At 51.3% G+C, this 13,078-nt stretch overlaps 6 protein-coding genes across 6 annotated transcripts; 3 read left to right on the top strand and 3 right to left on the bottom strand.

The window, feature by feature from the left end:
• Positions 1-81: 81 nt before the first annotated feature.
• On the bottom strand, positions 82-1,729 carry N7477_007085 (glycosyl hydrolase family 79 C-terminal domain-containing protein; the record flags this gene model as incomplete). The annotated part of the gene is made up of 3 exons (XM_056968748.1): positions 82-851; positions 901-1,010; positions 1,068-1,729. The coding sequence occupies 3 exons, from the start codon at positions 1,727-1,729 to the stop codon at positions 82-84; spliced, it is 1,542 nt and encodes a 513-aa protein (XP_056821544.1).
• An 890-nt stretch (positions 1,730-2,619) lies between these two features.
• Positions 2,620-3,933, top strand: N7477_007086 (putative sulfate/molybdate transporter; the record flags this gene model as incomplete). Its single annotated transcript, XM_056968749.1, has 1 exon — positions 2,620-3,933. The coding sequence occupies one exon, from the start codon at positions 2,620-2,622 to the stop codon at positions 3,931-3,933; it is 1,314 nt and encodes a 437-aa protein (XP_056821545.1).
• Positions 3,934-4,064: 131 nt separating this feature from the next.
• Positions 4,065-4,662, bottom strand: N7477_007087 (uncharacterized protein; the record flags this gene model as incomplete). Its single annotated transcript, XM_056968750.1, has 2 exons — positions 4,065-4,287; positions 4,322-4,662. The coding sequence occupies 2 exons, from the start codon at positions 4,660-4,662 to the stop codon at positions 4,065-4,067; spliced, it is 564 nt and encodes a 187-aa protein (XP_056821546.1).
• A 1,185-nt stretch (positions 4,663-5,847) lies between these two features.
• N7477_007088 (zinc-dependent alcohol dehydrogenase) lies at positions 5,848-6,939 on the top strand (the record flags this gene model as incomplete). The annotated part of the gene is made up of 1 exon (XM_056968751.1): positions 5,848-6,939. One exon carries the CDS (start codon positions 5,848-5,850, stop codon positions 6,937-6,939), a length of 1,092 nt encoding a protein of 363 aa, XP_056821547.1.
• Positions 6,940-7,177: 238 nt separating this feature from the next.
• On the bottom strand, positions 7,178-8,948 carry N7477_007089 (putative ribosomal assembly complex component Ipi3; the record flags this gene model as incomplete). Its single annotated transcript, XM_056968752.1, has 2 exons — positions 7,178-8,545; positions 8,604-8,948. 2 exons carry the CDS (start codon positions 8,946-8,948, stop codon positions 7,178-7,180), a joined length of 1,713 nt encoding a protein of 570 aa, XP_056821548.1.
• A 1,260-nt stretch (positions 8,949-10,208) lies between these two features.
• On the top strand, positions 10,209-12,536 carry N7477_007090 (uncharacterized protein; the record flags this gene model as incomplete). The annotated part of the gene is made up of 1 exon (XM_056968753.1): positions 10,209-12,536. One exon carries the CDS (start codon positions 10,209-10,211, stop codon positions 12,534-12,536), a length of 2,328 nt encoding a protein of 775 aa, XP_056821549.1.
• Positions 12,537-13,078: the final 542 nt, after the last annotated feature.

The raw sequence follows: 13,078 nt of genomic DNA on the forward strand, positions 1-13,078 counted from the left end.
TCATATTAGACTCTTCTTTGGAACCATATCTTGTGCAAAGTAATCTCAGAACTGGATGTATGTAGAATGCCAGGAAGATACTCACTTCAAGTACACAAGGACCGCCTCCGTGTCAGGCACAGTCACCTCAATCTTACCATCACTCACACTCACAAGTTCCTCGATCAATGAACCGTTTGTGTAATGCCCTTTGCCTAGGTCTATGGCATATGTCCACTGCTCTCCTGCGTAGGATACATTATTATTGGGGCCGCCCCAATCATATCCTACGGCTGTAGATCCTCTATCGGCGTGCATTCGCCGCATGGTCGCAGTGGTCACATTCTCACCAATTTCAAGCGTGACGGTCGCACTCCCTCTCACAGAGTTGGAATTCTCATTCCACTCTTTCATGTTCACCAGTGCAACTCGCTCCGCCAGACCGGAGTTCAGCCCATGCATCACATACGCCGTGAAATGGTCTTGATCTGACAGGCTAATTTCGCTTGCTCTGCCCAGATTGGATGATCCGATAAAATCAACAATGAATGCCGCCGCTGGGAAGATACCCTGCACGATTGGACGCTTCGTGGCCGGCCCTGTATCGTCGGGAACCCAAAACGCATGTGTAGCTTCGGGACGTTGAGTATTCGTTACCCGTTTTATACCGCGGCACATAGCCGCGAGGTGAAAGTCCACGGCCCAGATGGCGGCACCGAAGCCGCCAGCGAAGTCGATGGGGACGGCACGGAGAGTTGATCCGACCTCTGACAGGACAAAGGCTGTTTCTGGGTCGTTCTTTTCGACGTAATCTATGCTTGGTTGGTAGGAGGAAAGCCGCGATTGGATAACAGCGTGGTTCATCAGTGTGTCTGGGGTCTGTCAGTCTACCTCACTAATAAGAGAGACTGATACTCTTACCTTGCAACGTCTCTACGGAGTAGGAATGTTCTCGATTGATGGTGTAGAAATGCTCAGCTGCAAACTTCCCCCGGCCATTCTTGTTAAGGCCATTCTTGAAAATAGCATCTCTGCAATGAGAGTCAGATAACGAGACGGTCGAAAAGGGGCAATGAAAGAAGACTCACAGGCCAAAAGGGATGTTTGAAGACGAGGCATGGTCGGAAATATCGCCCAATTCAAATATAGCTGCGGCATCACCGCTCAGGTTGAATTCTTCCGTGATTGCATCCTCGACCTCTAATGCACGAGTCACATACAGTTCTGCTGTCCAGTTATAGAAGCCCGGCTCGTTCCCGAGCGCAATTCCCGCGACGCGGTTCTGTCCAAGTGCATTCCACGCATTCTTGACGTAGGCCATGGTATGCCGCATGTCCATATTACGACCCATCGGTGCTTGAAAGGTCATGGTCGCGTTTTGAAATCGCTTGAATCCATCAAAATAGCTTGGTCCGATGTCAAAGCTGTCCTTGCTGTTGTCCGGGCATCCCGGCCCAGCAAAGCAGTGTGTAGCCATAGTGAGATCCTCCTTTATGCGGACGAGGTCCCCGCTGGTGCCGCCGACGCGGATGATGAGCGGCTTGCTCATGCGGGAACCTATACTGTTGACGACGTTTTCTGAGAAATCATTGTCGTATTTAGGCAGGAACGCTGTTTCGAACCCAAAACTGAGAAAGTCTGCCGGGACGGCGACCGCTTTAGATGGGCTCGAGGTCGGGATGGAGAGTGTGGGAGTGTTTGCGCACACAAGGGTGCCAAATCCCAGCGGTACTAGGAGCAAAGGGCGCATGCTGAGGGAGAGGCGTGGATAATTTGCTTCTTATGTCATGGTTCCGGCGATCATGTTGTTCCACGTGTACGGATTGTCGAAAAATTGCAAGTTGCAGTTTGCAAGTCATCCCTTGAAGGAATTGGCGAGATTTGGGTTTCGAGGACAACCCGGATGAACCAGGATTGCTCGAACCAGGGCCACCCAGCACCCAAATTTACCCATCGATTGTCTAACGAGATTTATTTCGTGGCCTATTCTTCGGCAGAGATAGACCCAATATCATCATACTTTCGTATCCACGTATTTGAATTCGGAATAATCCATGGTTTCCTGCAGTATACTATTTTTGTCTTGCGGTCCCCCACGAGCTCAAGTGGTCCAATTATCTTGCCTAGGTCGGCCTTGATAGTCTCCTGGACTTTAATATCTTGCCATCGACTATTGGAAGCCTAGGAATGAAAATCCGGGACTTAGACATCATCATCCGCGAGATGATCCCTTTCCGGAACTGCTTATTAGTTACGACATTCGCAGCAACCAACTCATCCATAGGGTTCCGAGCCAACGAAAGCCAACCCAAGCCACCCTCCGCTCAGTACAAGCAAGCACTGTACCTAACAAGGAGTCCACGGGATGTCACTAGAATCTCGCCGGCGTCCCATGCATATACTATGATAGACTTCAGAGTATGCAATACTACACAAAGGTACAATTTGGCAGTGTCCGACTCACAGTAACATGTATTTGTGGCACGGCATGAACGTCCACTTACAAACCAGGTTGGCAGCACGGTGTCAATGCGGGGCAAGGCGGAACCCGCCGATCTTGAGAAGCTCACTTACACTCCACAACTTCCTTAGACTACTCATCTTCCTCAACTTCCTAAGGTTTGAGATTAAGCACATATCATGACCGCCCAGACTCTGCGAGAGATCTCGGCGCATAATCTGCGAACCTTCAAGCGCCACTATGTTTCTGAAATCTCAGGCTCTTTGGGCGACCTTGGTACCTTTTTGCCCATCGCCATTGCACTCGCGGTGAATGGCACGGTATCGCTGGCGAGTACTTTGATGTTCTCTGGGGTTTATAATATTTTAACGGGTCTTTTCTTTGGAATACCACTGCCGGTTCAGCCTATGAAGGCGATTGCAGCTGTAGCTATTGCCCGCAATTTCTCGAACGGGTCGATCGCGGCAGCAGGTATTTTTGTCGGTGCTTGTATCTTGCTTTTCAGTATCACTGGTCTCCTTCGCTGGTTTGCAAATGCGATCCCTGTCCCTGTGATTAAGGGTATCCAGGTCGGCGCGGGTCTGTCACTGATCATTTCAGCCTGTGGCGCTATGCTCAAGCCGTTGGGCTGGATCAGCCCATCATGGGCCGACAATCGCATCTGGGCCATTGCTGCATTTGTCGCCTTGATCGTCACCAACGTTTATCGGAAAGTACCATATGCACTGGCACTGTTTGCAGTGGGCCTCGTGTTTGCCATCATTCGTACTGTGCTGGCTGGCCACATGCCCGGTTTCGAAATCTGGCATCCATACATTGTGATCCCAACTCCTCATCAGTGGCAAGTTGGTGCATTGGATGCTGGTGTTGGCCAGATCCCTCTAACAACTCTCAACTCGATTGTAGCTGTCGTGCACTTGTCCCATGATCTGCTGCCGAATGTGCGGACTCCGTCGATCACACACATAGGTCTTAGTGTGGCTGCTATGAACCTTCTCGGCTGCTGGTTTGGTGCCATGCCTGTCTGCCACGGATCCGGTGGTCTCGCAGCTCAATACCGCTTTGGCGCACGCTCAGGCGCCAGTGTTGTTTTCCTCGGCGTACTGAAGCTCATCATCGGCTTGCTCTTCGGCGAAACTCTGGTTGATCTTCTGAAGCGCTTCCCTGCTGCCTTCTTGGGCGTCATGGTCGTTGCAGCGGGTCTGGAATTGGTCGGGGTCGGTGAGAGTCTCAACACCACTGGCGCTCGGGATCTGGACCAAGCGGAAAGTACTCTTGGGTCTGCGGGCCAACATCTTGGTCCTGTGCTTACAGATGAAGAGCGCAAGCGTCGCTGGACGGTCATGATGATTACGGTCGGACTTCTGGTCGGGTTCAAGAATGATGCCGTTGGTTTCATTGCCGGTATGCTGTGCCATTGGGCATATGAGATTCCAAGCTGGTGGGAGAAGGGTCGCAATCGCTGGTCGGAGGGACGTCTTCGTCTACGCTAGTCTGTTTTCCATCCAACATATTTTCGGTTTAGATATCTATACGACACCCACATCATGAAGCTCATTGCGTGCTGCTCATTCAATATTTATCTTCTTAATTCTAGCCCATAGCATTTTCAAATTCGATACCACTAAACCACATCCGAGACATCAACATCCTCATTCCTCACGAGCCTGACTCCAGTGTTTGGATTTTCGTATTCGCGATGCTCCCTCGCCACGGTCCCATCGATATCAAGATCTCGCTTGAACATGCGTCCACCCGCATCCCTCACTTCCCGATGATGGCTGGCTCCACCAGCAGTATCGTAATCCATATGCTCATCATAAGCCCCAGAATCTCGACCGATGATTCTTCGTCCCAAACGGAGTCGTATTCAGGTCATACGAGGTAGCTTCATCTATAAGCTGCGCAGGCCCACCATAGGCATTTGTGATATCCAGACCTGAGGGGTCTTCGTCGAGATCAGTGATGCGCCTGACACCGCCGGCTGATGTTCCATAATCTGGATGTTTTACTTGGAGTTGTTCCTGCCCTGTGCGGTCATAGCGGCGCTCTTCAACAACGGCAGGTTGGCCGAGGTCCTGGGTTGCTGTGCGGACGACGGTGCTTCCGTCAGTGTCGGTATATGAAGTTGTTGCATGTCGGTGCCCGGTTGTGGTGCTTCCATCGTTTGTGTTGGTTGTGGAGCTGAAGTAGTAGGAAGAACTACTGTAGGAATTAAACATCTCGGCGGGGATTGAGTAGTAGGCGAACTACACCAGGGTATAAGCTGATTGTTTTGGAATTAATTCATTCAAGGGCGCTCTCAACCTTAAATAAAATGTATTCAGTCCATCCTATATATTGATTTGGAGAGACAACAGTATTTATAAAAGGGATTTGGCGTGGCGATTCGTGCTGCAATTTGCCATCCTCGCCTCCTGCGGCGCGTCTGGACAAACGTGGGGCTTCGGGGGTGGCTTATGAGCTGGGGTAAGAGACCAGTCAAACATCAACCAAAGGGCAGTGCGTCAAAGAGATCCATGGGTAGCATGTCGAATTCCAGAACGTGCTCAATAGTGGGGCGTATGACGAAGGCTGTGTATGGCAACGAGACATATGTTTGTCCGCACTTGGGAGCCCCGTGTGTGCAAGTGGAACTTGCAGAAGCTTCACCCAGCTATTGGTGATTTCCATAATCAAATCGTTCCTGGCTAGAGCATCCTTAATCAAAGCCGTCGTTTGGTTAAATAGAACAGGGTTGGTCCACTCAAGGACCGCCAGACCCAAAGTGGCAACTGAATCAAAAGACCGCCAAAACCCGATTGTTGGCCCATATAACACGAAGTGAGAGGATTGGACGATAGATTGCTTTTATGAGCTTGGAAATCTCCAAATTCCCAAGTCCTACAGATCATCCAATTTTGAGATTGATAAGAGTCGGTTGCACTGAACAAGCAAGACATGAAACGCAACATAGAAAATAGATTACATTGCAGACCTTCGCACGATTCTAGAATTAATCAAAATCCAAGATTTCCGCCTCTTCTACAAACAAGTTAATCGATCATCAGAGTGCTTCATGTAATGCGCGACGAGGTATATCTGACCGAACGATGGCGTCATACTTGGTGATTAAGCTCCCAACAACCAATTGACTAGAAGCACCTCTCCCAGCATTCGACAGCATTGGCTTTGGCAAATCGAACGAAAACGAACAACTTACTCCCTTCTATTAGGGTGATTATCTCGGCACTCCTTCTCAGAACAAGAATTTCTCTGCTGCGAGATGACGTCCAATATCAATCATCCAGCCTCTGCTCTGCCATAGCTTCAAAGTCCCATAGAACATATTTAATGTAGGATCCGAATTCCACCAAAGTCCCTCCATCGAACCTAGTCTTCTCAGTCTCCATATCACACATCCAATCATGGCAGACCAAATCCCCGAAACCATGAAGGCAGCCGTCGTCAAAGACTTCAACAAAGGCTACGAGGTCCGCGACATCGATGTCCCATCCGACCTCGGTCCAAATGATATCCTAGTCAAAATCGCCGCGGCTGGTTACTGCCACACAGATCTCCAAGTAATGCAAGGCGTCTACGAATCCGCAGGCGCGAAGCCCGGTCTCGTCGGATCCCATGAACCGGCCGGAACGGTCGTCAAAGTTGGATCCGACGCAGAGAAATCAAACATTCACGTCGGTGATCGTGTCGGGTCAATTAATACATATGCATTCTGCGGAGAATGTAACGCGTGCAAGCATCAGGGTGAACAGCTTTGTGAGAAGCTGGTTGGTATGCTTGGCTTGACGATCAATGGTGGATTCGCGGAGTATATGAAGGCCGACGCCCGAGTGGTGTCGAAGATTCCCGAGTCTATCCCGTGGGATGAAGCTGCACCGCTATTCTGCGCCGGTGCTACCGTTTACGGTGCGCTTCTTGCCTCCGGTGTCAAGAAGGGCCAGTGGTTGGCGATGGTTGGGATCGGTGGACTGGGCCACCTGGGCGTGCAATATGCAAAGGCGCTAGGTGCTAATGTCATTGCGATCGATAATCGAAAGGAAGGTATCGAGACGGCTCTGTCGGTTCCGGAACACCTTCGACCGGATAAGACGTTCGTGATTGATTCGGAGGATGCGCAGAAGCGAGTGATTGAGGAATTGCAGTCTTCATTCTATGAGACTAATGCCGGTGTGGACCGTGTGGTTATCAATGCCGAGGCGCGTCACCTCATCCGATTCTCGCAGCAGTTCTTGCGCAAAGGTGGTGTATTGGTTGATGTTGGCTTGCCGTCGGACACGATGCTGGAAGTCGATCCGTTTGCATTGAGCTTTAAGGAGCAGACGGTAAGGGGACGGTTGATCTGTACGCCTAAGCAAAGTCAGGATATGATTAATCTGCATGCCGAAAATCGGTGCAGATCTCATATCGAGAAGACCTATGGCGTGGAGCAGATCAATGAGATGTTTGAGCATTATCAGGGGAAGGACTTGAAGGGTCGACTTTGCATGGTGTTTTAGACAAAGATCGACGAGAAAAGAAGCAAAGGACTGGGAAGGTATCTCTATAGATGTTCTCTACATTACAGTCGGACTATAAATGTATGACAAGAAGCTCAGGATTCGGGATCATCTTCAATATTCATTCAGCTTGGTATTCATCAAGAGAGGCTTAATTGCCTGAGAGCATATAGACAGAGACCCAATAGCGCCGGTCCAGAATGTAGGAAACCCAATATGCATGACTTTTTGATACCCACTACTCATCTCTTTGGTCATCAGACTCGCCAGTGAGCAGACCATCATCGATCTCCATCTTCTGCATGACCTTGTCGCCGTTGCGCCCCTGCTTCTCAGCGGCGAACCAAGCTTCACGTCTCTTCGCTTCCTGCTCCTCTTTCCTTGCATGGCGCTGCACCTTGGCATGCTGACCTGCTTCCAGTTTCCCGTGCATTTCGTTGATGTAATCCTGCAGCTGGGCCAAATCAGAGCGCAATTGAACAACTTCATCGGCGGTAGCGTGACGAGCTGTGTCATTAGCCGCTGCCTTCTTTTTCAAAATGGCGATTTCGGCTTGTAATTCTGTGACGTGGTTGTCTCGGGCGGCTGCGTCCGAATCATCGGCAAGGGCTGGAGTTGCGGAGGTAACGTGGGAGACCTGCGCCCCACCACCTTGACGGAGCGCCGCTAATTCTGCAAGGCCTTCTTCAATCATAGATTCGGGGAAGGAGGTGTGTGTGAGTGCTTGGGTAAATTCGGCTGTCGTGCGAGGGCGCGGTTGCGACGGAGCAACCAGGTGTGTGTGAAACACGTAGTCCACTGGTACGGCGCCGGGGGCGTGAGCCGGATCGGCGAAAGCATTGTCATGGCGAGGTTTAACCACGGTGTGCGATATGCGCTTCAATTGTTGTGTTGTGGGAAGTCCGCTAGGAGGCAGCACAACCAAATTGGTCACAGGGTGTGTATAGTCGGCAACTGTGGTCGCAAACTTGCGTCGCGCAATGTTCCACGATAGAACCCTTCCATTTTCATGTGCAGATAGTAATGTTGTTCCGTCGTACGACAGGGAAACGGCCCTGACGGTGCCTGACTCGGCCGAAGGTGGGAGCCATCGGTCTTCGGCAGACGCCTGCGCCGGGGTCGATTGGAGAGAGGGATCATGGAGCGGGTTTTGCACGGATTCACTGCGGTAGAAACCAACCGACTGGACACTTCCATCCTCGTAACCCACGTAGAAAGCACGGTCGACTGGGTCCAATGCTACACAAGTGGCGGAGAAAGGAAGAAGGAAGGTTCGCATGACACGTCCAGTCTGGTAGTCCCACGCAATCGCTGTATTATCTTTCGCCGTTGAAACGACGATATTGTGCCGTCCATTACTGTGCCCGAAAGCTAGAGATGTGATAGCGGCGCGGTGATTCGAGAAAGTGCGAATCGGGGCATTGGGGGGCTGACGGTCCCCGCTTGGGGCGAGTCGTGAGAAAGATAGAATGGATGACAAGGACCAGACGTGTATACTGGCGTCGGAAGAGCCAGAGAGGATGAAGTTGGAGGTGGGGTCGACGGTGAGAGAAGTAACGGGCTGAAGATGGGAGGCGGTGGTGGCCACAACACGACCGGTACAAGTCTATAGGAGCAAATAAGCAGTGTGATACATCGAGAATCTCCTTGTCAACAAGTCATACCTCCCACAGGATCAGTCCACCACCCTCGGTTCCCAGAACCAGCACATCGCCGTACTTGCCTCCGGCCACTGCAATGCTGTGGATGCGCTGCGGGAACGGCACCAGAGCCTCTTGGTTTCCTTTCTCCCGACTATACACATGCACCACCGCCTTCTCCGCCTGGGCAGCGAAGATATGCGACGGGCTCACGGCAAGACAATTGGGGTTGGTGGAGCTCTTCTTCAAAGTTGATCGCAATTGGGGAGAGGGCAGGTATTCCTGCACGCAAATGCCGACATCGCGCAGAGTGGCGCTGGCAGTTTTAGCGGAGGCCAGGGTAGCCGCGACGAACGACTCGGAGAGCATCCTGGGGCCTGCAAGTCGAGTTATGCGACTAAGAAGAATGGAGCCCAAGCTCCCAATTTTTTTCCTTTCCGGTGACAAAGTCGATAAGAATGGTGTTTGCAGTGTTTGCAGGCGGCTCGCCCCGTCCACCGGGAAATGCACAGCATCGTTCAATGTGATAAGTGACAAACTCTACGAGGTTTCGATCGGGCACTTTGATTCTAGACTTTAATCTTCTTTAATCTTAAAATCCTACAGAGCACGTCCAGAAATGACATATCAAACCACTACGCGAACCCATTTTCAAGTTAAAAGGAACCCCGTTCGACCTGTCCAAGCAGATCCCGAAGGCCCGATGAGGTGGAATCTGCACCATCTATACAAAATGGACGAGGGTTGCACGATGAGCCCAATCCACGTCATTCACAATGAATTGGTGGAGAGACAGATTCTTTCAGCCATGGCGGAGCATTTGGACTATATAGTCACGATTCAGGCGAAGCGCCAGGCATGAGCTAGACGGATGCAAGGGATGGCACCCCCGTACGAACAGGGAGACTCATCATCGATTGTTGCTGTTGCAACGAGACACAACGCCAATGAAGATCCACTCACATACACCCTACCGTCGACCTTGTTGCCCTTCTCAAGGGTTTCTGTCCCTATGATTCGTTCGGATCGCCATGATTGCCCTGTTCCCCCTCGCCCCATCCCGGTTGTCTCATTCCGCGAGTCCACACAATGTTCCATCCCCAGTGAACTATGACGCTTACGGCGCGACAGGCCGACGGTCCTTCCACGTTGACGGCCTGCATCTGCTTGGATTGCCGGATCTAGGGCCAATCGTCACCCTCACTGTCCAGGATCTCACCCCATCTCGCGGAATGCAAGGACGACGCGAGCTCCATTCTCCTTATTACTATGTTGGCCCGTGCCTGGTGCAGCTGAGATCAGTTCGTGCCTAAGGAAACGTTAAAATACCTTGAAGGGGCGATTTTCCTCTCTACATACCCGGGTTTCTTCATGGCAGGAGTCTTCTTCCTTGACAAGGGATGTTCTCTGCCCCGGTGACCCTGATCCCACCTGGAAACCCTGTGCGCTCTTGTTGTATAAGGAAGAGTTGAGCCCCTGCATAGACAGAGGTTGCTTTGTTTTGGTCCGGTTCCTGCTGCATTTCGTTCTCATCCGGCACTTGTGCTACATCCTCATTGCTTTTTTCCCCGTCGTCATTCAAATCGGGCTTAGCATTGAGATTCTCCCTAATAACGCGCTATGTCCACCATGGACTGCGCCGCTTCTACAATGCCGACTAACGCATGTTTTCCGGCTCGAATCGAAACACATATCAAATACCAGAGCTCTCATTCGTCGGCGTTGAGCCACGACACTATCACTACTGAGGACCGCATGCCATCGCCACGCCGATGGTCGCCCACATATCAGCCCCGGAACAGGAGCAGGCAATTTCCGAGCTCTTTGTCATTCTTGCCTTCCTCGGCTCTCGCCCGGCCAGAGCAGGAGTATACCACAAGTTTAACAAGGCGGCCCGCTACTCGCAGCCCCGTCTGTATCTCACCTTTTCGTTCTGTGCGCAGAATGAAAGAGCCTTTCCAGCTAGTTCTACCGAAATCTCCGGCCTCCACGGGAGCATCGCCGGCGACAGCTTCATGTGATGGTTCATTTCCCACTTTCTTGAAAGACCCTCCTCCGCCAGCCGGTCGTAGGTTACGAACATGGCGATCAGATCAGAACTTGACCGTCGCCAATATGTCAGCATTTGGTCTCCTTCCGAGTCCCCCGATCTCAGACTCGCGGCCCGCCAGTGCGGGTGTGGACTCTTCATCGTCCTTTGAATGCAAGAGCAACACCAACAGTGATGAGGATACCCCGACGCAGGGGCTTCCCGAGCAGCCTGCCAGCGAGCCTCTGAATGAGCCTATTCCGGTGCCTGTTGAGAATACGGAACAAGGATCTGTGGGACAGCTTGTCGATGACACTTCAGACGAGCCTATGGAGGAGCTCATGAAAGAGCCAGAGCAGGGACCATCGGGGGAGCCTACGCTGCCATTCGAAATGGAGGAAAAAATCCATTACAAAGCCTACCGTCCGCCTGGTTGGACACGAGCATTGGAAGAGAGGCGAAGGACGGACGTGACAAATGTTCACGAAGCTCACTCCAATCTCATTCGACAATGTGAGGAAGCCAGTCTCAATCATGACAAACCGCGCGCTGCCTCTAACAGTCCTGTCAATGGCGCCAAGAGCTCCATCGCATCACCACTGTCCGTGCTCAGTGCCAACGTAATCGTCCCAGGCACCTCTCCGAGACCTCAACGGCCGCGGACGGCCACTGTCTCAAGCGAAGCCAGTTGGATCCCCACCAACTTCTCGTATTGTCAGACGTGGCTGCAGGGCGTACCATTTGAAGCAGGGGAAGATAAGGACCAGGCACCCAAAGAATTCAATCGTCGCAAATTTCAGATTGTTGAAACAGATCCGCCAATGCCAAAATTGGATTTCATTCCTGGGTCCAAGGCCTTGGAGGAGCCTGTGGTAAGTTCTTCAGCCTGGGTTGGATCTAAGACCAACCATGCTCACGTGCAACTGCAGCGCTTCGCGGTCGCTTCAAAGCCCAAGCTTGTTGAAGTAACGCGGCAGTCCTCGCCCTCCATGCCTCCGTCTACGGCTACACCCATCCCACCACCACCACCTCTTCCATCATTGTTACCTCACCCTCTTCCAATGACGCCTGATCATCGACAGGAAGAGGTGTCTGCTTTCAGCCCAGACACACCGCTTGACATGTCTGACAGCGGCTATGGTACCCGTGAATCCAGCTACTCCATGGATATCTATTCAGACAGCAAAGATGACGATGCTTACACAGATCCGGGGTCATTGACCTCGGACAGTGTCACGTCTACCGTCGTATGCGAGAGGCCTGAATCTGCGCAGGGAGAGCGCGACAGGTCACCCCAACCGGAAATCCGATCGGGCAGTGTCAGCCCCAAAGCATCATCATCCCCGAAGACTGCTTCCTCTGGCAACACATCAAATCCTTCAGAGAAAGAAGGGAAACGGCGACTATTGGACCAAGAATGGACTCTCGATGACCACGAGTGGACCCTTGGTGAACTTAACCATTCAGTCAAAGACTTCCCTCGCCATATGCTGCGATTAACGTCTCCTGTGATTGTTTATCTTCGCCGAAATGATGAAAAGGTACTACTTCGGCCATTTCGAACTATTTTTCCTCAAGTTGCAGAGAATCTTCTCGACGGTCTCTGTGCTGCGCTTATTGCTCGCAACTATCTTGTTTCCTTATCTACGCTTCACCGTCGGAAACCATCTATCTCGACACGCGGCGAACCTTACACGGTTGATGCCATTCCTGCCAAGGCTTACAGCACGCTCGGTATCCGAATACCCACCGGGTCCCCAGGCCGGATGAAAGACCGCGCCCTCGGTGTTCGCAGCATGGACCTGCGCCGGCAAGTTGAAAGCATCATCGACAATCTCTTATTCGCCATCTGCGGTCGAGCAGATGATACCCTCAAATCTGCTGTCGAGGTACTCACTCAAGTATTTGAAAGTAATATTCATCACTGAGTCTTTCTTTATACGTTATTTCCTTGCACGTCCAAATCTACAACATACTCTCCTTGACCTTCTGCTCTCTGCGCTCATCATCCAAAGGACGGCCCTAATATCGTTCACGCGCCGTTTCCCTCGACACTGAAATCGGTTAACTACTCTCCTTGATTCTCTTTCTAGGTGCTCCTCCGAAGACGACCCTCATATTGTCTAAGCATTGTTTCTTTAAACCTCCACGTCGCCTTCATCATCTCCTTGGTCCTCTACTATCTGCAGTCATCCAGAGGATGACTTTAATATCCTTTCAGCATCAATGATTCCCTATTTTCGATTGACTCGAACTTTTCTTTCCTGTTTGTTCCTGATGTTTACCTTCATACCCTTGCATTGCGATTCGCTCTTTGGATATTTTGTTTTTTGGGTGCATGGAATCTGTACAATTAGAGTGATATTACCCTGGCAAAGTGTAATCAAGATTGTCTGACTACAACTTTTCCAGCGTAGCAACCATTAGAACCATAAAAGCATGTGGAGACTCACCAAAAGAGCCGTTCGAC

This window comes from Penicillium maclennaniae, assembly GCF_028827695.1.
Source record: "Penicillium maclennaniae strain IBT 15551 chromosome Unknown utg000006l:1.0-2513246.0:1.0-2515036.0, whole genome shotgun sequence".
Taxonomy (NCBI): domain Eukaryota; kingdom Fungi; phylum Ascomycota; class Eurotiomycetes; order Eurotiales; family Aspergillaceae; genus Penicillium; species Penicillium maclennaniae.